The sequence below is a fragment of the Stigmatopora argus genome, chromosome 4 (assembly GCF_051989625.1).
Source record: "Stigmatopora argus isolate UIUO_Sarg chromosome 4, RoL_Sarg_1.0, whole genome shotgun sequence".
In the NCBI taxonomy this organism is placed as follows: Eukaryota; Metazoa; Chordata; class Actinopteri; order Syngnathiformes; family Syngnathidae; genus Stigmatopora; species Stigmatopora argus.
This window is the reverse complement of record NC_135390.1, coordinates 11,158,970-11,185,316: the sequence shown is the minus strand read 5'-3', so window position 1 is coordinate 11,185,316 and position 26,347 is coordinate 11,158,970. Positions and strand designations below refer to the sequence as shown.

The 26,347-nt window shown below is 37.6% G+C and overlaps 1 protein-coding gene across 1 annotated transcript in view; it reads left to right on the top strand.

The window, feature by feature from the left end:
• Positions 1 to 26,347, top strand: part of LOC144072701 (RNA-binding motif, single-stranded-interacting protein 3-like) — a 59,408-nt gene that overhangs the window by 24,259 nt on the left and 8,802 nt on the right. Inside the window, exons 4-8 of the mRNA XM_077597917.1 lie at positions 1,294 to 1,385; positions 14,711 to 14,868; positions 16,472 to 16,551; positions 19,213 to 19,319; positions 21,932 to 21,975. Coding sequence (XP_077454043.1) covers positions 1,294 to 1,385; positions 14,711 to 14,868; positions 16,472 to 16,551; positions 19,213 to 19,319; positions 21,932 to 21,975 — 481 coding nt within the window. The remainder of the gene's footprint in view (positions 1 to 1,293; positions 1,386 to 14,710; positions 14,869 to 16,471; positions 16,552 to 19,212; positions 19,320 to 21,931; positions 21,976 to 26,347) is intronic.

Genomic DNA, 26,347 nt, shown 5'->3' with positions numbered 1-26,347 from the left:
TGAACAATTCTGCATGTCAGCTAAAGTATCCTTTGTACCAAATTTTGGAGACGACTGAGAGGCGAGAACACATGTTTTTCAGTATGTGATTAAATGTTTGTATGAGAGAGGCAAGGAACCAGTATTCCCTACCTAATATATTTACATTTTCAATTTTGTAGAGGCGTTGGTAATATCATTTAATTGTATTATCACACAACCCACTTAGAACTCAGGGGTTTCAAAGCTGCATTGCTTTCAAATTACTGCTGTCTGGCTCCACTCAAGTGTGCAAGCTTTTATTAATATATCGCATAAACATGATCAAACAGATCATGACACAAAGCTATTAGTTCAATGAGGCCATATTTTCATAGCTGGACTAGCTCTTTTCATGTGCCCTCTCTTTTTAACCATTAAAACAGTGAAGCAGCTAGTGTCTATTTTCTGGCTTTTACTGAAACCTCTTGGTGCTCCTATTTTGTCACAAATGTGACTTCAGTTATACACACATTCCTTTGTCCTGGAGGTAAATTAAAGGCTGAGGCAAGCCAACTAATCCGAGTGTCAATCAGAACAAACAGAGAAATCCATGCGGGGAACCGTTTATCATACTGACAATTTTATTATTCGCTGTTGCATATAAATGAAAATATTCTGATATTTGGGCTCTATCTGCAACATAAAACTAGCAGGAACTGTTAACGCACGGCACAAAAATGCTGAACATACATAGATGTATGACGAAAAGAAAAAAATAAAACAGACACACATTTTTTAATGTTAATATTGATTGATTGATTGATTTATTTATTTATTTGATAAGGGACAGCACATATTAATGAACATATTTATATTCATGTTAATGAACATATATATGTAAATGGTTAAGATATGGGCTAATTTCCTTCTTTAGTCCCATGTGTAGGTACAAGTTAAACAATGACACACACTAGACACAGAAATGATAATGATAGAAATGATGAATAACAATGAATATTAGCTCGCATTGTGACACTCATTTTCTAGTGACAATGTTTGTTTTGTTTAAAACTACTAAGGTGACATGCTCATATCATGATGACTGTGTTAGCCTTTATTGACCATTCCCCCCACAAATTTACACATTAAAATGTTATTATTTATTATTTCTTTCCCAACTTTTCAACAATTTTTTTGACTGCTGGGATGCACACTATTATGGTGTTGTCTTGCGATTAAAACGTGACCTGACTTTTGACACATCCACATCAAACTTTTTCACCTGAGCCTTTTTTAGTATGTCATTAAAGTCTTTTATTTGTTGAATTGCAGGTTATGGTTTTGTTGACTTTGACAACCCTTCAGCTGCACAGAAAGCCGTGGCCTCTCTTAAAGCCAGTGGAGTCCAGGCACAGATGGCCAAGGTAAGATTTTTGCAGTCATTTATTCAATTTTTTTTAAGAAAAAGAATTAAAACTGTGGCTGCGGAGATGATAACTGCTGTAATTGTTCATGTCAGCTATAGTCCTCCTAGAAATGGAATTGTGATGTTGATTACGATTGACTTCAGACAGATACGTGCAGTTTTTAATGGTCAACGGTGTGGTTATTGATTGATAATTTGAATCCCATATACTGTGAGGGATGAGCCAGCATGGCTAGGACAAGATTATTGATTGAAAGAGAATATACGGCTGAGTTTATTTTGCTTTGATGTTGTTGTTAGCTTTTTCTTCTATTTATACCACCGAGATTGAAGGTATAGTATGTGCATACCAATAGGTTCATGTGACTGCACAAAAAATGTAGAATATATATTATCATGTATTTCAGCATGACATGGCAGCAATGGCAGCAGGTCCCACTAGTGTCTTTCAGTTTAGCTTTTTTGCGTGTGTGTGTTTTTTATCAAAAAATGCAAACTAGCTATTTTGCTTTGTGCATATGCCTGCCTGCCTGGTAGTTGTGTTGGGCAAAATGGACTAGGCAGCTTTTCTTTCACATTTATTAAAACTATATCTTTCTGACATTCTTCATTTAGATGTTTGTGAGGTGTCCAATTAAAACGCATCATTCTTCAAGCATTACAACCATCGAGCAAAATTAAAACAGCAGCAAGTCTCTGAGCCACGTTGCACTTCTATTACACCTCTTTTCATTAGACTTCTATCTTCTGTGTTGTTCCTAATGGCTTGGGGGGGGGGGGGTCATTTGGAAGAGCAGCTCTGATGTGTTTAGTTGCTATTAAGGAGAAGAGTCATCTATTCTTGTGAGATTGAGTTTCCGGGGGAACGGAAGGAAAAGCGAAGTGAAATGAAATTACACAAACTCTGCAATGTTTCGTCAACCAATTATGATCTGAGTTTCTGACATCCTGGCTAACTTTTTTGACCTGGAAAGCATTGGAAGTGATGTAAAATAATACACAGTCTAACGCGCACACACACAGGCACGCACACACACACACACACACACACACACACACACACACACACACACACACACTCGTTTAAACTGCCACAGTTTTTAGGTCAAAGTTTTGGAGAAATGGTGGTTATAGAACTTTCAGTTTTCATCAAAGACAAGCATCACAAAAGAATTCAAATTCATCTCATCCTTGCTCACTAATCTTATGTGTGTATTCTGATATTTTGGTACGACTGTAGGATTGACACGTTGTTTGTAGATGGTTCTCAAGGTGATTTGGAGCTTCTTCGTTCCAAAGTGTGATGGGTTGCTAGTCAAGTTTGAAAAGGGCTTACAATTCAACACTACTGTATTTATATGTCAATGCAGCTCATGCCCTTAATATTTTGGAATTTCATAGGCAGGTCTGCGCCATTTCAAATGGACTGCACTGCCATAGCAAGGTGTGATTGTACCATGCAGTTGTGTGCCAGAAATGTCTCCGGAGGTGACTTTCCATACATGGCTCGATCATCAACACTGCAAAAACAGCACGTTAGCTGAGCCGCAGCTGCAGCTTCACCCTTCCATCACCACCACACTACTCATACAACTGGGAATTTATTTGCTTGCGCATTATATCCACATGGCAGTTCTCATGACCCAAAGGAAATTCATTTACGTTAAAGTAATGGCTGTATAGTACAGCAGAAGAAACTGAAACATGAAAATATGTTTGAAAGTCTGTCATAAGAAGTCAATTCCCCTGATAATTGGAATGTTTGGAAATCAATTGCAACTGGATATCATGCATGAGACGGATTCAGAATGTTCTCAACGGAAAAAGCAAATTAGCCACTCTGATTTGTTTGTGAGTGGGTGGCATAACCTTTCCAAGGAGTTTTCATCGCTAGTCAATGAGTGGGTTATAAATAATCAAAGTTAATTATTACTAGTGTTGCTTCCTGGCATTTCATACAGATTAGAAAGATGTATGCATGTGGTAAATCACTGAAAGCTATAGCTAGATTTTTTTGACACTGCATGGAATGCTATTATAAAGCTTTCAATCTGTAGTTTACTTCAATAATAGTTTTTTTAGATGTCTATTTGAAAGGGGGGTTTGCTTCTGCACTAGCATGAGCAAGAGGTAGCAGGGGGCAGGATCAAACAAAGAAAGAGAGAGAGACAGAATGAGAGTGAGAGAGATTTTCTCTCTCCTATCTTGGATGTGCTTTTTTTTAGTTAACAGGAGTGCTAAACTTGACTAATTTACAGATAAAAAAAAATTCCACATACATACGAATATTACGTATGTCAGCCATGCCTAAATAGCGGCCAGGTGAGCAAAGTGTCCAGCATGCATGACAACTCAGTGCTGCTCATGTCATAATCAGGAAGAGTATAATATGAAAGTAGAAGTAGTAGTATAAAAAAACTAGCAGGCAAACTGAAATAATAATATTGAAATATTTAATGAAAAAACTGCCGCATATTACAATTACATTTATCAAAAGAGATTATTTCCCTGGATTCTAATTTTAATCAGAGAGACAACCCCCAGTTGTTGATTTGAGCACTCAGCTGCTGATGACTTGTTTAATTTAATCACATACACACATAACGTGAACATTTTCAACCACCAGTCATGAGACCTGATTGAATTGCTCATATCAGCTTTTGTTTTTAGTTTATCTGTCTTCGGAGTGTCTCTGGAAGGTCATATGAAAGATGCCCCACTCATTTATCAAATTCAGAATTACTTATTTTTTGGGAAACTACAAATAATCCAATTTTTAGTGACAGGTGGCCAAAGACAATTCATGTGGATCACTCTAAAATAAAATATGGACTGTATTCTGTATTCTTGTCTGTGTGTTCTCCTCCATGTGAAGCGGATAAAGACAATGAGTCAAAAGAAGAGAAATAGGAGAGGAGTGGGAGGGAGCCAAGTGAGCGAAACCCAATTGAATTAAATGTAATTTAGCCTGAATGTGCACAGCCATCAGCTGCTCTCCAATCTTATTAACCCAGCATTACCAGCCCGTGGATTGGGCCTGTGTATGGGCACATACACACATGTACCAAGAAGGATGGAGGAGTTAAGTGGATAAGTGAGAAATGAAAAACAAAGAATGGAAGGGTGACAAGGTTAAAGGGGAGGTGTCTGACAGGTTCATAGTTAGACTAGACTCACTGTGGCGTATGATACGGTACTCGGATGATTTGCCGAAAGACGTTTCGCCGATGGACGTTTGGCCGACGGACAGGTCGCGGAATGGATGTTTCGCCGAACGGACGTTTCGCCGAACGGCCGTTCGGCCGAATGAACGTTTGGCCGAACGGACGTTTCGCCAAAACGGGATTCGCGCGCTCGCCCCGCCCCCGGATCGTGTGTGTACATGTTTTTCAACCTCGGCCCACGGGCCATGGCCCGTTACAGATAACATTTAGGAATAACAAGGGCATGTACTGCCCCCTGCTGGACATATTTCTAAATACAAGTACGTACTACAATGTGCTGCCAATTTTTGGAGATCACGCAGAACAGTACGTGACAGAAGAAATAGAGAAAATAGAGTAGTAGTAACGGGCCGTATATGGCCCGCAGGCCGAGGTTGAAAAGCATGTACACACACGATCCGGAGGCGGGGCGAATCCCGTTTCGCCGAACGGCCGTTCGGCCGGATGAATGTTTGGCCGAACGGCCGTTCGGCGAAACGTCCATTTGGCGACCTGTCCGTCGGCCAAACGTCCGTCGGCCAAACGTCTTTCGGCGAATCATCCGGTCACGGTATGATACCTGTTACAGGAAAAATGCTTCAGTTGACCAGATAATTTGCAGGGACTAACAATAATCCTTAGTATCTGGCATAAAGGTGCATAAATAACAGATCAGCTTTTTCGTCAAGCAGAATAGGGCATCCTTTGATAGCCTTGTTGTTTTTTGAGAGTAATTCGGAATGATTATCACTTGACTGTATTACGAAAATCCACAATAATTTGAAACATTTGCCATGCCAAGGTAAGAATGCAGTAGGCAGCTGAGCGTGGGGGCAGCGCTTTGTTCTGATGAAGCTGGGATAGCACTAACTTCAAAACATCATAAAATGCCTTACATTTTGTTCGTCTGTGGAATTAGTATTTGAGTGGGCTGTTTCAAGTGAGGGAAGGAACGTTGAATATAGTGAGCGAGTGGGCAGCTGGGGCGAGGCAGGGTAGACTGAATGTGGAGATATGGTGTGGTCATTGATCTTCAACTCCAAGGAGGAATGCAAAGTGATAGACGAGAGGGAGTAAATATGTGAGAAAAACAGATGATACTAAAATGGACTGAATTTGAGTGGTCATTTCTTTCTTACATGCATGGAACACATACTGTAAAAGATCATTGTACACATTCTTAAAACTGACTATTATAGCATGATTCAGCCTTATATTCCGAGGGAGTGCTCAGTCCTCACATCTCTCATTGTTATTGGTGGCCAGACCTGTTTGTTGTTTGTCATTGAGTAGACAGCAGAGTCGGCTAGATTCACAAACCGATGGCACAATTCAGCTATCGATCAAACTTTGTGGACAGGCAACGCCAAAGAGGAAGAGAGAGAGTTTTCAGAGTTGGATATCACAAATCAAGCGCTGTAACCTTTTAGTATTCCTGCACATGCTCACTGAAATCCAATGAGGCTTTTTCCCCTTGAAGCACCTATCACTCTGTCAGTCTCCAAGCTTTGTTTTTGTGTCTTACAGTTTTCTCTTTCAGTGACACATACTTATCTCACATCTTCATTTTCAGAGTTTCTTTCTCAACTTCCTTTGGATTTTTTTGTTTCTTTGTTTATTGTTTTTTTATGAGGGGTGTTGAGCTCAAAATGCATCCTTGGGTCCTTGTAAAATCTAAATGTATGTACCTAGATTAATGTCTTTGAGATACATAAATCTTTTGAGGGGACTGGCACCTCCCCTGTGGCCTACCCACGATGACAGTTCTGATCTTCAAATTTATGGCTCTGAACAGAATGTATGGTAGTTGCGATAGGTATGATAGTTACCTAATTCTGACATCTTATTGCCAGATGCCCTTGGTGGAAGGATGCAATAGTAATTAGACTTGTCTTGATAAAAGTTGATAAATCTGTTGAATATTTAGGTTAATGACTATATTTTCCATTATATTTTGTTCAATCAAAGACCTGTTTATGCATGTTTGCCTTTACAACTTCAATAATGCTTAAAATACACCCAGGGACTTTTCCCTTAAAGAATTCTAAATCAACAGTGGATACTGCATTTGACCTGAAACTGAGAAAGAGTGCAAACATCTTATATTCAGATACTTAAACTGAACCTAAACCACAGTTGTGAGATAAACAATACAATACTAGTTTAGCTGTGACTGCAACTGACACTATTCTCTTTTTCTTTGTTTTTTATTTTTTAATTAGGAGTTACTAGTTAATGCTAATTCTAAATATTTTGTTAATAAAGAGGCAGCACTCAACAACTGTGCCTACTCTGAGAGCATTTAGGAACTCCCGTGAAGCAACAGTGGCTGTAAATTATGAGTCTCTGGCTGTACTTAAAAAAAAAAGTGATAGAAAGGAATATTCCAAAACCACTGTTAAAATTTAGCATAGTAATCTTTTTAATGGTATAAAACAATATTTAATGTTACCTTTGCAACGCGACTTATCTGAATTCTGCAAGGGAAAGTATATAGATTTATTAAAGGCCATGCCATGGACAAAACAAATTCTTTTATAGTTATTGATGTATTCTTACCCAAAGCTGTTTTCATTTTGATTTGTCCTTGTACTGCTCTTTTCACATGCATCCATGTCTCCCTCAAGCCCTCCACAGGAGGTTAATCCCACTGATCTCAAATAGAGAACCATGGCAACAACCATCACTTTAAAGCCTTGTTTGCCTTGCCCACCATGTACACATACATGTTTGATTTGCTTTAATATGCACAGTAAATGACATCTGAAGATGTGATCTGGATCACTGTGTGGTCTCCAACACTAAGCAAAGTGCAGAGTGTATTGCTCGCAAAGGGATTGTAATGATTAAAGTATTGTTTATGACACTATTTCACATGCAGCATATTGAAAAGCGGTTAAAGAAAGAATACATTCATCTTCTGCACCGCACATCTTCATAAAGGTTTTTTTTTCAGATAAATGAACAAGGATCCACAATAACTTTTTTTTAATTAGACAACACTAGCCCCTAAACTGAAATTATTGACGCCAAAGTGGAAATTTTAAGAGTGGCCAAACCAAGTTGGGCAGCTAGAATGGCACCTCACAGTTCTGAGAGGTGTGGAGTTAGCATGTTCTCACTGTGCCTGCTGTACTCCAGTTTCCTCCGACAACTGAAAACATGCACGATAGGTTAATTGAACCCTCCACGTTGACAGCAAAAGAATGTGATTGTAAATGATGTTTGTCTCTTTATACCATTAACTATTTTTTGCTTTACATAAAAATAAAATACAAAATGACTTTAATCTCATAATATTACAATTTGAATCTTGTTATGGTACAATCTATGATTTCATATTTCAATTATAACCTCATTATAGTTCGATTTTAATCTCTTAATATTTGGATTTCTCTCTTAGATTATTACGATGTATGACTGTAATGTATAATGTAATTTCTCGTGACACTCCTGAGCATCGCTCACGGCACACTGGTTGGGAAACACTGCCATAGTTGTATCATAAAGTACCCTTTTGCCCCACTTTGATTCCAAGTCAATACCTGTATGATGCATGTGTAACATTGAAATTGAAATTGTATTCAAATCTCAATCTATTTTTCTTGCTCTAGTTTAGATTGCAAACAGCTATAAGTACAACAATTGATTGACTTCTTTACCGTATAATAGTATGAAAATCTTGACATTTTGCATACTTGACCCAAATTGTCCAATCATAGTCTGAGAGATATTGATGGAACAACAGATTTGATGAAATTTGTCACTTTCCGAGTCCATCATTAATATGGGCAAAACTTATGTTTGCAAAGAAACAGTGCAACACATATCTGCTATGATGTGAGCGTATGACTGAAAGTATCACTAATGTTTCATCAAGACAGCCATTGCTGACTTGAAAGTATAGACGTCCAATCCATTTTGTCTGGGAGAGATGGTACCAATCATTTGTTGCAAGTCATACCAGTCAAAATGGATTGGATGTCTATCGCTATCAATGTCACTGAAACATGATCACTGAAAAACGATTTAAAATGTTCTCTTCCCTTATCTCAGCAAGTGCTTCCCCAGTGTTAATCCTGCAAGCAGACAGGCCTTCTGCCTTATTGCATTTTTCCAATAAAATTTGGAACAGGCAGACAGTTAAGAAGCTATTCAGTGAAGGAAAAAGAGAGACCAGGGAGATGAAGGAGGTAGTCAATGAATTATTTTACCAGCCTTGTTTTTAATCTGCTTTAGTAAGCATTGCAGGGTTATTGGGTATGTTGAAGACCAGCCACCTTTGACAGCAAGGTTGGAGACTGAGGCCATGTTCACAGGTAGCAGGGCTTTATGAAAATATGTACTTTGACCCCTCGGACAAATAAAAAAAAGTCTACATTAACACCACCTCATTTGTGGGAAATTTACTTGACACACCCAACCACATAATTGAGGTTTTATGCATATTCCATCAGAGTGCCAGACCTTTGCCTTTGTTTAACTTGTTTAACACCTTGAGTGCAGTGTAAAGCATGCTACCCTGTAGTCTAATGGTTAAGATCCTTCACCCAAGGAGTGGGAGTTTATATTTTACCCCGGGGTTTGCGTCCCAGGCTCCAGCAACCCCCGGAACCATTACGAGGATGTGCGGTACGGAAGATGAATGAATCCTCTCTACACAGCCAAATTGTTCAATGATGTCTCGATGAAAATAAATTTTAATATTCTCAGATTTTGGGAGTAAAATTGGGATCGACGTCAGGAAAGTTTATTAAAGCACTTTATTTATTTATTCATTCATTTATGTGTGTATATATTTATTTATTTGTGTGTTTTTTGTTGAACCTTGAATAAATACCTGCGGTCATGAACACATTCACTGTTTATTGGCACCCAAAGGAAATTAGCATTCAACCCAAAGGTGCTGCGAAACCCTCATATGCTGCTATCACATGTACACACATTTTGAATGACAAGTGCATAAACAGACAACAATAATTTATGCAAGGCCCTTGACACTACAGTAGGTGTGTTTGGGGTTTGATGTGTGTGCATGTGTAAATGTGTGCATGTGTGTGTTGGGAGGCGGGGGTACATGTGTGCGTGTCAGCATGTCATCCAGATCATCTTTCTGCATTCCAAGTAATTAGACCGACCAACAGCTGAGTCCCATTATGAGAGATTACAACATAGAGTACAGAAGGAGAGACTGTTGAGAACATCAGAGAATGAACGGCGTGCAAGCTGATCATGTTTTCAATATTATGTGCGTAGTTAGTCTTTGAATGTGGGTGATGATCCAACTACATGAGAAATGGGTTGTTTTGTCTCTCTTCTAAGTTCTAAGCATAATGCCTTCATGTCTTTTTTTTTTTTTTTTACTAGAGGATAATGATACCCGAATGTCTCCAACAACGTATTATGAACATACAGTACATTAGCATTATAACTTTACAACACCACCATAGCAAGTGAATAGTGTTCACCAGAGTCTGAATGACACATTTAACATCACATTGTTCCAGTTCTAATTACTCATTTAATAATCAGACGCCAGTAATGTCAAAGTACCATGAAGCATACCACAGTACCAGAGCAAATTTCACTGCCTTTCCCTCAGCTTTACAGACTCAAGCCCTGATTCATAAATTGTGGTCGTTTCCCCAGATAAAATGTACCTCAACAACAAAAAGATTTCAGTAAAAAAAATAACCCGACCAATCATTTTTTCTCTGTCTCTTTAGGGCTCAGGTGTCAAACTCAAAGCCCCTGGGCCAGAGCCAGCCCTCCACATCATTTAATGTGCTCTACGAAAGCTTTCCACAGGTTTTCCTAAAATTACAATAATCTCATGCAGGGGCAATCAATTAGGAATTAGGACCAATGTACAAAAAGTGTATGTCTTCAAAAACAAAGCAGCTAATTTGATTCATTTCTTAAATTATTTTATATTGGTTTAGCATACATCGGTCAATTATACACTTTCTGGTTTCACTCTAGTTACTAGGCCAAAATATAACTACTATGTCCAATGACCAATGATAATGGGTTTGACATTCCCACCCCTGGGTCAGCCACCTCAAATTAAATTTATTGAAAAGTTAAAGGCATCTGTGATAGATTCATCCCATTCATGTCCGTCACCATCTGTAGGACTGTCTCTGGTTCCTCTGTGTCCAAACCTCCCTGATGGCTCGACTGTCACGAACAGGGTGATTGATTACAACTCTGGGCTCCTGGCCGAAAAGTAAGGAAATAGCCTGCATGCTGGTATGCAGCCGCGTCTGATACTATGATGAATTACCGGCTTTTTAATGGACACAGAAGTGACAAAGTAAGTATGCGAGAGAAATATGAGGTGATAACAGTACAAAAGAGAGGGCAGAAGAAGACACCTTTCAAGGAGACAAATTTGTGGAATCAGAGAATATACTCTTTAGTCTCAATTACTTTGAAAGGATGATTGTAATATACTTAAATTGAGGCCCACCGTGAGTAGAAGCTGGCAGCTGGTTGCCAAATGCCAGAAAAAGAAAAAGTGCTCTAACTGCCACAAACTATCATTCAACACTGGACAGATAGTTTCTCACTAGCCAGCTGTGATGTCATACAGCCAGAGAGCCATGGTTTCTGTAAAAGAAAAACATGGGAGTAGAAAACAACATTTTTATTTTTGTTTATATTGATTTATATTGGGTGGCACGATGGCCGAGTGATTAGGCCTGCGATTGGCTGGCCACCGATTCAGGATGTCCCCCGCCCAGTGCCAGTAGTTAGCTGGGAAAGGCTCCAGCACCCCCTTGACCGTTGTGACGATAAGCAATTGAATGAATGGAAAAAAAATTCTTATTTGATTGAGACACCACTTATAAAAGCTGGTCCTTGTATTTAATGAGGTTTTAAAATGAGTTGAATCTTTTAAAGGTTAGCTGTTCTTAATGACCTTTGTAGCCAATTAGGACATAGAAATGCCTACTCCAGAACTGATTGCACGAATCAAATGAGGTTGTCACTTTAGAATAATTTATTTTGGTCCATGACAAAAGTAGTTATTGTGGTTAAGAAAACAGAAATAATGAAACCTCATGAAACTAATTTATTCTATTACTGCTTAACATTTTTTCCAATTAAAAGGAATGTGGTGGAAATATGTAGTTCTCAGTTCAAAATGTGGGCATTATAAAACGTTTAATGAAACCAGAAATATTTTAGGTACCACATTAACATTCTTAACGCTAACATATTGGTATGAAACTTCCTACTGCAATCTGCGAAGGCAAATTGTGGCATCACGATGGACAGTTGATTAGCACATTTGCATGACATTACACTGCTTTTAGGTTTGAATCCAGACCCTGTCCCTCCTGCGTGCATGTTCTCTCTGGGTTATCTGCTAGCACTCTAGTGCCCCCCTATATTCAGAATATTGTCCCGCCATTGATCAAGAGGCTATTGCCCCTATTCCCATACCATCTTGGCATGCACCGAGTGCACAATCAAATACTGATCACATATTACAGCAGTATTTGTGGTGATTGAAGATTTGTATTCACTGTTTCATTTTGGGTAAATAGCATTGAATCCTTATTAACACTGGCTGATACATAGGACAGCAGTTTAATTATGTATAGGGGGCCCTTCTGATACTAAAATCGTTATTGGTAAACCGCAATTTATGAGCTCATTTTTAGTCATTATTCAAAATATCTCCTTCCATTCACTTTAAATATGACAGATCTCACGTTGTAGACATTTATATGCAAAAAAGGACTCAGTAATCTATGTTTAATCAGAGTGCAGTCATACCTTTTCCTAAATGTGACTACAGACAACATATATACAGTATGTACACTCACTGGTGGAGATTGAAAGGTGTCCACACACTTCATATCCAATATGTAACAAAGGTAAAAACATAATAATTTCTGCCTACCTTCACCCATGATGTTCTGGCATAAAACAAGGAATTAAAAAAATATTTTAAATTCACATTCTACGGATTGGGCGACACGGTGAAAGACTGGTTAGCACGTCAGTTTCACAGTTCTGAGAAAGGAGGGTTCAATTCTACGTGGGTTTTGAATTCCTGTGTGGAGTCTGCAAATTCTCTCTGTGACTGCGCTGGTTTTCTTTGGGTGCTCCGGTTACCTGTCACATCCCATAAACTTGCATGGTAGGGTGTTTGAGCACTCTAAACTGCCCCTAGTTATGAGAGTGAGCGTTAATAGTTCATTTCTTTGTGCCCTGCAATTGGTTGGGAACCAATTCAGGGTGTGCCCTACCGAGAACCGATAGTCTCTAATGGCCCTTGTGAGAATAAGAGGTACGGAACATGAATGACATTCTGCGAATGTTCGTTTGTCTTTTTCATCAGTTGTATTGGTGTGGTCTGGGTTTTCCTTTTCCACAGTTTATAAAAGATAGATGACTCGACATGTGCAGTAAAATGCCCCAAATTCTTCAAAATGAAGACAAAAAGATGTTGGTTGACTGTTGATTTCACTGAGCCTCCAGTCATTGTGAGGATGGAGAAAAGTGTACATCTCCTTGGCTAATGAAACCCCAGGGATATCAGGGTTTAGATACCATAAAGTATTTATGATATGTTCATTAAGTATTGATTAAGCCGTTAGAAAGTGTTTAGACACCCAGACGGTCATTATGAAATATTAGATGTCAGATGGGGAAAATGGAGGATAGAGAAATATGGAAAAGGAGCAAGGTGTCAGTGATGGGTACTTGAAAATGATATAAGGATAGGGGTGGTGGAAAAAGTAAAAAAATAAAAAATATGCAAGGTGACAAAGAGACAGGAGAACCAGGAATGAAAGAGGAGGGAGTCTGCTCTTTAATTATTAATCATGTATTCAGATTGCATTTTGGACAGCAGTGCTATACTATTACAGGAGATTATAGTTTAATCTGACAAAGGAGCAGAAGGGGAAACGAAAGTATGAAGGGAAAATAACACCCATGTATTAAGCACCTGAGATGAAAACTTGTGTAAAATAAGTACTCTAATCGAAAATAACTTTGGTAGAGGCTAAAGTCACCTTGTAAAATATTACATTGGTAAAAGTAGAATTGTATGACTTGAAATGTACTTGAGCAACGAATAGAGTTTTACCACATTTAATGCACTATAGTAAAGTACTTTTAGTTCTATCAGACAAATGTATTATGGGGAATTAAAAATAATATAATAATATATAATATAGACACAATCTTAATAATACAAATAAAGAGTATTTTTACAACTATGATGATGTACAAACACCTCCTTCTCAATATTACTCAAAATACACTATGAATTACCCACAATTCATGTTAGTCCTCAGCATTTGCTTTGAATGATAATCATGAAATAGAGTAAATACAAGCAGTAATTTGAGGGAACAATGGCACCATGATCTTTTCTAGAGGTTGAAAACACAGGGTGACTTGCTAACAAGGGGTATTAAAAGCTAACTTGTTGCCAATTCATGACAGATGTTGCAGTGAAAATGAGTAAGTGCATCCATATTGAGAGGGGGTGGGGGGTAATAACAATTTGGTGGGTAAGAGTGAGAACGTTGTTGCACAAAGTTGCCTGAAACTTTTGACAAAGTCAAGCAGCACAATCACACGCAGGTCCTGCAGAGCACTTATACGTTCTTACAATGCGGGCAGGCAATGGAAAAGCATAGGCATGCATTATAATCATCATCTAGAAAGCGGTGGGGATGGTGGAGGTTGTTTTGTCCTTCGTGGCAACTGGAATCTTGCATATATTTTCACAGGAAAAAAACATTCCTTTTTTCACAGATAAAAGGTTGCTCAGTATGGCTACTCATTAGCTGTGTAAAAGTTACTCCAAAACTCTTGTGCTATTCTTTAGACGTAATGTTTTCACATTGACACTAAGCAAAGAGCAGATTTGCCCTTGGTAGTAAAATAACTGGCACTTGATGTATCATTTTGTACAGAAAGATGACATGTTTTACGTTTGCATTCAAGCTTTTCAAACGTCTAGCATTGGTCTCTTTTCTCACACAAATCTATCTGTGAAGGATTACGGAGTATTATAAAGTAAGTACCATGTTTCTGCATTACTGTGACATTAATCACATGCAATTTCTTCCATATTTACTCAATACAGCAACAAGAACAGGACCCAACCAACCTTTACATCTCCAACTTGCCTGCGTTCATGGATGAGCAAGAGCTAGAGAATATGCTGAAACCATTTGGTCATGTCATTTCAACACGGATACTGAGGGATGCCAATGGACTCAGCAGAGGGGTTGGTTTTGCCAGGTACAAATTATAATTGCACTTTCTTTAATTTGACATTATTTATCACTAATGTCCATTTCGTGTAGATATGCATTTAACAATTGAGTATTTACTCTGCACATGCAGTAAATATACAGTACTGCAACTTAGATACTATATTTTCCACTCTATAAATCACACTTTTTACATAGTTTGGCTGGGTATGCGACTAATATTCAAGTGAGACTTATGGGATTATTTTTCTCTTTCTGACCATACTGTTATGTTATTTAAGGCTAGTATAGTTATGTGAAAAACTGATGTAACAAACAAACTTAGCCTGTTGGTCCCCATTTTTGTTTTTTCTTTGCTTCTGACAACCTAAAATGTTGCCCTCCCAGAAATGCCTTCCGATCCAATTTTTTAATTGCTTAGCCAATACCAATATTTTTAAACCAGTAAAATTATTTTAAAAACAATGCAACCTGTAAATGACAAATAATATTTTTTGTAATAGACTTGCTGGTACTTACTAATGAATTGCTCTATTTACAAATATGCCATGCCTTGTTACTCATTGAATTCTAGATTAATTGGATTTTAATCAGAAGTAGTTCCACACAGCAGACATGTTTTGGCTAGTGGTTTGATACAGGTGGGAAAGGTCCAATCATGTTGAAAACATGCCCACATTTTGGAATTGGATCTGATACTGTCTGATATTCCAAAAATAGGCATACTGAGCACCAATAATGATAGTGTGTCGAGATAATATTACTGTAAATTTTATTTCTGGGTGCGTGAAAAAACAGAGGTGTAAGTGTACAGTGTTACAACTGTTATTTTTCCTTGTTTATTGCAAGCTAAAAAAATAATAAAAAAGGAAACATTTCAGATTTGAACACTCAGCCAGAAAATGATATATTGTATTGATTTTATTAGATTATAACAAGTTAAATCAGCAAACATACATCACTTAATAAAAGGGCAATGCAAGATTTTCTTGCATTTCCGGAGAAGAGATTTTCCCTTCATTTAATTAATACAGTACCATTGTGCAAAAACATGTGTGTTTATGGGCTTTTGTTCATGTGGTGGCATGTGATCCTCTCTGTTTCACTTAGGAGTGTGCCAGAGATTAACATGCAGTCAGGTCTCTCTTCAGGGTTAGTGGTTATTAGAAGGAAAATACCCCCCACACATAAAACCAAACCTTCACACTAAAACACTCACAATCTCTCTTGTCACCATTTTTCTCTGTGACACTCACACACTGGCTTTGCTTGCCAAGGAGGCAATTAGTCATTGAGCGGTGATTGGGTGAACAGAGCTGAATGGGGGCAGACAAAGAGGACATGACACAAAACAGCTCAAACTGAATGGAGCTTTTCAATGAGGACAAAGAAGAGGAAAGCCCGAAGACTAAATATATGCACACACATGCGCGTAAGCACACACACAGAAACCTGAAGAAATGTTGCTGTTATATGTATAGCAGTTCATGGCTCATAATAATCTAGGTACACCATTTGATGTTCTTAATATTGCAATTTTGGATAATGTCCCAGCCAACGAGCAAGGCAAACTCATTTTTCCTGGGCTATGTTCAGATATGTTTATGTTTCCCCCTTTTCCTATCTCCTAGGATGGAGTCAACAGAGAAGTGTGATGTGGTGATTCAAAATTTCAATGGAAAATTCTTGAAAACTCCTCCAGGCATGACAGGTAAGCAGACCAAGGTTGAATGAGGTGGTAACTAAATCACGGAAAATGTGAAGAAATTCAATAATTCAGTCGGCTCTAAAGGTGTATTCATCTATTTTGTTCTTTTTCTTATTTTTATTTTTTTTTACCAAATTTAACAACACAAAAGGAAACAAAGGCATTCGAATCACACTATTATACATTCACGAGTGTATCTTTCCACTTCTGGCATTCCTGTGTTTAGCATCTCCATCTCAAAGTTCTGAATGATGAATAAATGTATACCGTGTGTCCTCTTGCACACTGAATATTGTTCATGCCATTTTTAATGCTTGCTCCATTAAACAGATTATACATAATTCACAAGTGCCAATGTGGAAACATTACCCCTTAACAAATGAGCCAAAAAATATATTTTGTTCCAACATTTTTTCTAAATGGTTTGTGATGTTTTGAGTTTTGATCAGTGGCTTTTTATTTATCCTTTGGCTACCTGAGTGGAGCAAATGTCACCAGCTGCTCTGTTTCATGTGACCAACTCCTGTTGTTCATGCTGGTGTGTGGACGTGCATAGATTACATTGGCTAATTTAATGGAAATGTGATTAAAGTGAGCACATTCAAGTGGAAACATGACTAATGGTGTCATCTTCCATCCAGGCTGCTCTCTGTCTGTCAACTCTGTGAAAAGAAATGAATGGAAATCATCAAGAAAATTAGATAAATAACTCACAAAACATTATTATATAGGGGAAATCTTTATATATTTTAATTTACTACATTAAAACCACCTCCATATTGTACCCCCTTGCCTTAACACAAGAGAAACCACACTGAAGGACATCCACGATATTAGGAAGAGTAATTTTACTCAAATAAAAATAGACATGTCGTGTTAAACACGTACCCTTCTTGCAAATTGATCTTGTCAAGTTACCTCTCAACTGTCGGAAAGGATGTTTAGACATATCGACTGCTGGGTCGATGGTGCAAAATTGTATAATACCCTGGAATGGTGGTGGACCTTCATCTTATTCCCACAGGGGTCGCCAATGGTGAAATCGTAGAATTACCTCTTTGATTTGTCACACAAGTGTCATGTCAGATGCCCTTCTTGACGCAACCTGCACCTGCAGGAATTGAACCCAGGCCACCACAATGGCAGCAGAGCACTCAGACCACTGCATCACCACTGGGTCAATAACTTGGAATAAGGATACATATCGGCAGGAAATCTAAAAATATACGCTGTGGTATTGGCTGGTGTCCATTCCAAGGTATACTTCACCTTGAAGTAGAGTTTCCAACCGTCCCTTGAAAAACTGAATCGTCCCGTAGTCGTAATAGACTAGACAGACAATTTAAAAGACTAACGATTGCAATCCCATTGATGAAATATAAATAATAAATTACTTACCATACATATATATTAATAAGTCCACGATCATTGAGGTTAAAGTTCAGTCACTGCAAATATAAACAGCCCTGAATGCAGATACAGCAGCAAAAACAATTACTAAACAGCAGAGGCAGCAAAATAGTATGGAAATATATAAATAAATAAAACATGAATATATAAAGAAATGTAATGAAAGCCATCAAAACAGTGAAGATCCACTTAATGTGCGCCATTAAGAAGCCAATTCTGCTTGCATTTATTTTCCCTGGGAGGCAGTATTGTCGCCACTTTGCAGTATATTGCAAAACTAACTAAGCTTGACTGTTTGAATAGTGTTTTGAATAGCCCCCATACCATGTGCTTTCTCTGTTCTTTGGCAATTTGTATAATATTAATTTACTGGTCGTATTTGTGATTTGAGTAGATATTGCTTCTGTATGGCCTCAAGTGTTTCTACAAGGTGGGCAACACTGCACCCACACTAATACATTTAATAGTTCTCAAGAATGTTTCTAGTCTTTGTGTTGCTCTTTTGTGTGTATGTATAACTGCTTCAAGGTGCTATGAAATGATAGTGACTTTTAAATGATACAAGATTGCATTTAAAATTCAAATCTATGAAAACAATTGACATAAAAGCCTTGATCATGAAAGTCGATCCTATTTAGTTTCCTTTGTCTGCTGTCTTTGCCATGCAATGTATTCTGAATTCATTCTGCCATTCCATCAATATGTACTAGCGAGTGCAGCACTAGAAAGTTATGTAATTAAGTAATTAAGGTTGTGATGTCACACCCAGAATGTAGAGTGCATTGTTTTGGATGGAATAACTATGAAATTGTAAAATACAGCAACAGAGTGCATTTTGTGCCTTTAAAATTACATTAGTGCAGTTATTCCATTGCAAATTATTTGATTTAAAATGCAGCATTGTACATTTTTCCTCCTAATTGTAGTTTTCCCAAACACTAGATAAGCTGACTGTAGGGTTACCTGCAAATTGTCTTTAGGGGGAAGGAAGGTGGGAAGCCTGATAGCGGAGCAGTGTGGCACTTTTTAAAGCAGGAGCTCAGGGAAAGATGGCTTAGAATTGTTTTCTTTTCTTTTTTTTCTTTTTTATTTGGGGGGGGGATGTATGGCAGAAAATACCTTTTGTTTATTAGGCAAGAAATTATTGCTTTACACATAAAGCACTCAATTTGTTGAATTTTCATTGTGCGTGGTTTTAATAAGGTTTGTCTGTGTGTGTATATTTCTCCACTTATTTGTTGCCAAATGATATAGCCCCTTCGGAGCCATTACTGTGCAAGTTTGCTGACGGAGGCCAGAAGAAGAGACAAACCCAGGTCAAATATTCACAGAACGGACGACCGTGGACACGGGACGGAGAGGTGAGGCTTCTTCGTAATTATTTTACACAGAAGACTAAGACATTACATAGAGAATTCTGGCAAACTCTGTCATACTTTGATTTTTCTAGACAAGATACATGTACTTGTTCATAAATAAGCACTGTCATAAAAACACTTCTTTTTTAATCTCTATCTGTATGAAGATTGTTAACCAACTCTCACTAAATCACAATTTATTGTATTTTATTACTGTTTAAAACTGAGCTTGGCATGCGTTTTATGACACTATTTTTGGCTTTAATTTGAATAACACATTTGAGGAGGATTTGGAGATACCGCAGAGAATATGAACGCTGTCATATAAAGGTATTAAAATTAAACCAAAACTACAGTTGATGATTTATGAAACAATGGATTACCATTTTCTGTCTATTCCCATCGTCACACTGACATCTGTGAATGAAGTGACATGAGCAATTCTTCACTTGAATGCAGTAGATTGATACATTGTTTTGCAATGTAGAAAATGAAATTTTGAAACCAAAGCCTCAATTAACCGAACAAAGGAGGTGACGAATGTCACTACCCACACAGAATACTGAAAGACAATGGAAGCAAAATGCCACGTATACTGTACAGGATGACATTTAAGACCCCTTTTTTATTATTTTCTTTATTTGGAGAAACAATCCAAAAATGCATCCTTGCACACAAACATGCTGGTTCATACACATTTCTCATAGGAAAACAAGGCTTTGTCACAATTTATAGAGTTCTACAATTTTCAATATATTGACTTTGTGACAAATGAAAATATATACCTACGATGGGTGTTTCTTCAGAGACATATAGGCAAGCATTGTTTTTCCTTCCACCGTGGTTACATATTGCCCCAAGGAGACTATTACTGTAAATGTAGCTAAAGTAGTGCAGTGGCAGAATTTTCCAAATTGTGAAAAAGCTCAAGAACTGTAGCACAATCTACTGAGAAAACAATATTTTGACAAACAATTCACAAACAGACACTTAACAATACCTACTTACAGCAAAATCTAATGTTTTAGACTGTACATGAGGAGGAGGAACATGGTTTTTCATGGGCTCTCCACCTCAACGCAACAGTCTTAAAACAAGTTATCTATGGTAATTGAAGACTGAATTACCCGTTAGTGTGCAATGTTCATGTGATAGTTCTCTATAGTCCCATTTCAAACAAGTCATATATCCTAATTCTCCCTGATTATATTTGTAATGCTTATCCAAGATCTATCTTGGAATTCTACCCCAGGGTGTATAAGAAAAATGTGATAACAGTTCAATCAAAAGAAATGGAGGCTACATGGAGGACATCCAGCATTTTGTGCGCTGCTTGCCAGAGTATGCTTGATTAGTACAAGAACAAACATCTTGCTTGAGAAAAGGCCAGCCACAAATTCTGCCCATTTAAAGTTTCCATTTTTTATTCAGCAATCAAGGGAGACTGTACGAGACTGTTTCAAGTCTTTCATTTTAGTGCTATTATGCTGACACTGATGCAGCAGATTAGTGTTAAAAGTGTTATGCATGGAAAAGTTGTTTTGGGGTTCGCTACTAGTAATTAGAAATGTTGATATTTTAAAACACCAAACATCTGTATCCCAATCTATATTTTGATATGATAGGACTGTGATCTGTCCAGAGGGACATTGCCTTTGATAATAAATTAGCAGGCATAGGCTTCAATCTATGTTATTCTACAGAAAAATGGCTGTGAAGGAGAAATCATTCAGGAAATGTCTTTGAAAACAAATCTGTTAATTATTCTTTTGGCAAACATATTTATGTGACAGCACAGATTCCACCCTTAGCCTGCACCTGATTTTTCCTGCACTATTCTATTTTAAATGAATTTGGAGTTCAAATTTATATTGGTTTGCATTCTCTAAAGATTTGTTTTAGTCTTTGCTGTCTGAGTTTGTTGGGCAATACAATAAACTTTAATAATCAACCATTGTTATTTAAGAACCACATTCCAGCTCTGTCCAGACATACAGCACCAATCATTTGTTTGTTTGTGCTTTTAAACTCTGCCAGAGCAGTTGTGCTTTCATCTACATCCATGCTCGTTTGTTTCAGTGAAGAAAGAGTCCGCAAAACTACATTGAAAGTTGGAAAATGTTTATCATTCCCCCTTGGGTTTCAAAAACTGTGTATTTTTCCCCATATCCTGCTCTTATGAATGTATTCTTAAAAAGTCTTTAAATAATGAGTCAATATTAAGGACACATAAATGTAATCTAAGATATGTCCAAATATGTTATTGTCCACTTGATATATTAGTAGTAATAACAGTAACAATTGTCATAATCAATACTTACTTAATGTTACTTAATTACCTAATTCTTCATTTTAATATATCCTTTTCTCTGGCTCTCATACATGGTGTATCATTCTAAAAATCTTTAGATGTTTTAGTCTCAAATTCATGGATAAAAATAATTTGAGGTCAATAGTTTTTAGTATATAGTATTGTTGTATACTACAATTCTAAAGAGCATGGAGATATCTCTGCAAGGCAAAAGAGCTTAAGCTCTCACAATATCATAACAGGCTGACTAACCTTTACATTGATTCCCCTTGAAACTAACTTTGCCTTCCTTTTGTACCTCTAGAATGGGATGGCACTGGCATATGAACCAGCCACAATACAAAACGGGTAAGATGAAGTAGTTTCTTTTCAGATTTACAAATGTCTTTATTTGTCTGTTAGAGTTCAACTTTGTACTTGAGACACTGCACTTCAGCTGCTGCACAAAAGCCTCCTCTCAGCACATCCCACTACTCACATGCATGCATATAAGCTAAGAATACTTTCAAAACATCTTTTAAACAAGGACTCATATTTTTTGTGATAGCAAAAACTCTCCCATTTGGTCTTTTCCGACAACAATTCTTTCCATCTCCCTTGTGTTGTCATCTTACTCTCCTGCCAAAATAACGTGTTCAATTATTTTACAACCACAGAGGTTCCAGTTGACTGTAGATTTTTGGCACATTTTTGGGGGCCACGGTTTGTACCGTAGATGTCATAGATGCAAACGAGCATCTATTACCATTGTTGCAGTGCCACTGTAAGATTTTCATCAGCCGAGACCCCTTGCAGTGCTTCCAGAGATTAGACGGCCTGCTTCAAGGGGACGATTGAAGTTCGGACCTGTCTGGTGTGAATGCGGCAAGTGATGTGATCCCATGAGACGCTTTTCTTCTCCAGCTCCCATTCTCTTCTCCTCCTCCTTGTTGTCTCGGCCTGCCTTTTACTTTGGCTCTTTTATCACTTCCCATGCAGTCACCCTGGTGGGCTTTTGACGCATTGTCACTTTAACAGCACAGCATTTTCTCTTTACTATACTTCTACTAATTGCATAGTATCATATTCTAAATATATTACATATCCTTTATTGCATTTAACATTTTGTGATGTTTGTCCTTCAATTATACATACGTATACATATATACAGATACATAATGCCTGTTCATTCATTCATTCATCTTCCATACCACCCATCCTCAAAAGGGTCGCGGGGGTTGCTGGAGCATAACCCACCTGTCTCCGGGCGAAGGGCAGACTACACCCTAGACTGGTCACTAGTCAGTCATTGGGCACATACATAATGCCTGTTCTCTTCTAATTTCTTTTTGGTCTGCATGCGCTCACGTTTGTGTACTTATGTGCTTAAACCCTTTCTGACCTCTTGTCTGAGGTCGGCAGAGATCTTTCGGCGCAGAGCCACATGATTGGGAAATGCTAATGCAGCTAATCAGAGTCGAGAAGTAAGGAGGAGAGGTTCTGAATAAAAAGGGAGTGGGTCAGAAGGAGGGTAACGGCAGCGATGAAAAAGGCCAAGGAAGATAGAAAGACAGGAATCAATGACATGTCTTTGTGAGGATGGTGGGACTTTCGAGTCTGATGCCAATCTAATGTAATGGGACTTCCGAGTCTTAGACAGTTTCTGCACTTTTCTCCTACCTCAGTTACATTTTCGTCTCTCTGCGGCTTTTTCCTTGTTTCTCATGCCATCTATCTTTCTCTGCCCACACACAAATATATCCCAGCATACTCACCCACACTTTTCTGCTGCCCAGTGTCTCATAGGTCAGCACTAAATCATTCACTAATTTTTCAGTGTGTACTCCTGACAGTGAAGCTAGGTCAAACCAGGGATTCGTAGATGGATTTTAAATTAAATCCACAGCCGTCCAGGGTGTTTACAATTACAATGTTCTGTGTGTTATTTAAACAGCCATACCTGAGTCCTTATTGACAAAGTGCTGCAGTGAGCTAATAGCCTCCATCAATAACCTTGGATCTGTCCTCTATCTACTCTTTTTCCCCTCTCCGTACATATCACTCTAATGAAAATACAATAAACACAGCCACAAGACCAATGGAAAACTTGGCAGCAGTGGCTCATTCATATTCATCTGTGATATAATACAGTAAGTGAGTTTATGCAATTCACAAAGGTTCTGAGTATTTAAGAGATGTTTCTTTTTTTTGCTCACTTTGCAATTTCATATTCATCTTGGTTTATTCATACTCTAGTAATCATATCGTTTCTCTTGCAGAGTTGCAAACGTCCTCTCCGAATCAGTATGCTTACAGTCACACTCTAGCTCCTGGGCAGATTTCTTCAAAACTGACTTGATGTGTTCATAATTGTTCAAAATAGAAATTCAAAACTAATTACACAGGTTATTTTGGCAAATAATACCTTTATGGTATGTATGTAATGCGCATTGTATCATTTTTATATCTCCCAATTTTACAGTGCAAAAAAATATATGGCAAGTTACCATGAGTACACAATGCTACTGCTTCAGCATGCTTTCCATTTTATAATGAGAGAACAGCTGGGCAAAACCAGCAGCTTTCAAGACAGTGACAAAGATTTTCTCACTATGCCCTCCAGGGAAAAGCAAGCAAAGTTTCGCGTTGACCATTTCGACTTTATTGCAAGAAATGTGTGCAATGCAAGCAGAAACTGTTGTCTTTTATAAATTAAAAAAGCAACAATCCATGGCAGGCATTGCATTTTGACCGAGGGCTTTCAGTTAGACTTAATCCATCTCTAAATACCTCAATTACAAAAATTGTATGATTAAGAAAAATGTGGGGCAATTTATAATAAAAGAAAAAAAACACATTGACCTCAAGCAAGCCTAGAATGTACAAATTCTGTTGTGTTAAAGCGAAGGCGAGTGTGGTGAATATAAAATAAGATTACTAGTTGAATAACGAAATAGTCATTAACATAGTGGGTAGGTGGCAAGACCCAGCTTTTACTTACATAATTTGCATGCAAAAAAGACCCCCTCCCTTTAAGTAATCACAAACTGCAGTAGCAACTATCATGTCCTATTTACTATAGTGAGCAGATTAACGGACCCTCCTGTAGAGCTGCATGCTATTATTAGAAGACAATATTAATATTTAATTTAATACTAAAAGTTACATTTATATGGGAAAAATACAGTCTAACATGCAGGCAATGTATAAATTTGTTTGAATTTAATTAACTTAACCCACTTTGCTGCAAATTTGTACTTACAAGGTGAAAAGTGTAATCAGTCAGGGCAAAAATGACCGCAAACACCATATTGATAACTTGAGTGAATTTTAAAAATATCCCCATAGTGGAAAACGCATTTGAATAGCATACAAAGACAAGGTTGCATCCATTTCTATGGTCACTGGAAATAAGCAGAAATAAAAGAAAAACGACAATAATTTAAATGATTGTCCTTAAATAGGAAAATGCTATGTCTAAATGCTAAATGTTTTGGAAAAAAGCTTTACCAGAGCAAAGATGGAAATTCCTAAATTTTTAACATAGTTATTCAAGTTGTTTTAATTATTCACTGCTATACTGGCACATACTGTACATTTTTTTTCTTAGGGATACCTTGAGTATTAATATAAATGTACAAATTTGGAAAGATCACGTGAATTCAGTTTCTGTGTCTTTCAAAACGGATGTACGAAAACCATTAAATTTTAAGAATTTCAAGTGAACATACCTAGACATAAGCTTGACACACACACACATGAACCTTAACTAAGCCTTGTCAAGAAAGCTCATGTTCTGCAAGTAATTCATGAGATTTCTATTCCTGCAGCTAAGTGAGTTACATTGTCTTTGGGGTTGGAATGTTGTATTATTGGACTTTGTTTTTGCTGAGGATTTAAAAGAGAACCAGGAACACTAAATGCGATGGTAGCCTACTGGGTTTATGGAGGTAGTTGTCCATGTTTGGAGCTACTACATTATCATTGTCAGTGGGTTGGGGTGGTGTCGGCAGCGGTGGTTGTCTACATCCAACTAGCCTGAATTTCATTGTTGAAAAATATCTGGAGCTTTGTATTTATTTTTACTTACTAATTAGCCTTTAGATGGTTTAGAAATTATTTTTTAAGAATTGTGGCTATGTTGCCATTGAGAGGGTGGGCCTGTTTTGCATCTGCTTATCTCTATTATTCAGTGACTAGACAATCAGATATCGATTGAGCACAGAAACATGGCCTGGCAGATGAAACATGTCCTTTCAAGTTACACAATGTTAAATAAAGCACTTAGAGCTTTTCCAATGCAGCACGGGCAGGCAAGACAACATGGGATTGATTAGCTGATGAGTGCAGGGTTTCCAGTAAAGGAAAGTAGAATCCCAAGAGTAAACAAAGATATATGAAATCAAATGAATATGTTCAAATGCATATGTAACAGATGCCATTTCTGCTGCATGAAGTGGAATATGTGTAGGTGGAACCATAAAGGGCAATACTGGAAAATCTCCCACTCACACATTACAGTAATGCATTATTATGCATAGCTGCTAAGGTGATAAATGATGCCCGCAGCCTTTAGATGTCAAGCCTGATTTTGATTCGCTTTGATGATGTGGTACAGACTAAACCTGATATATTAGTGTTTACCCGACAAATCTAATAATGTATTTGTGAACTCTATCATCAGCTATTTTCAGCTTTTGTTAGCATCAAAAATGTCAAATGTGCTTGGGTCTTTGAGGTT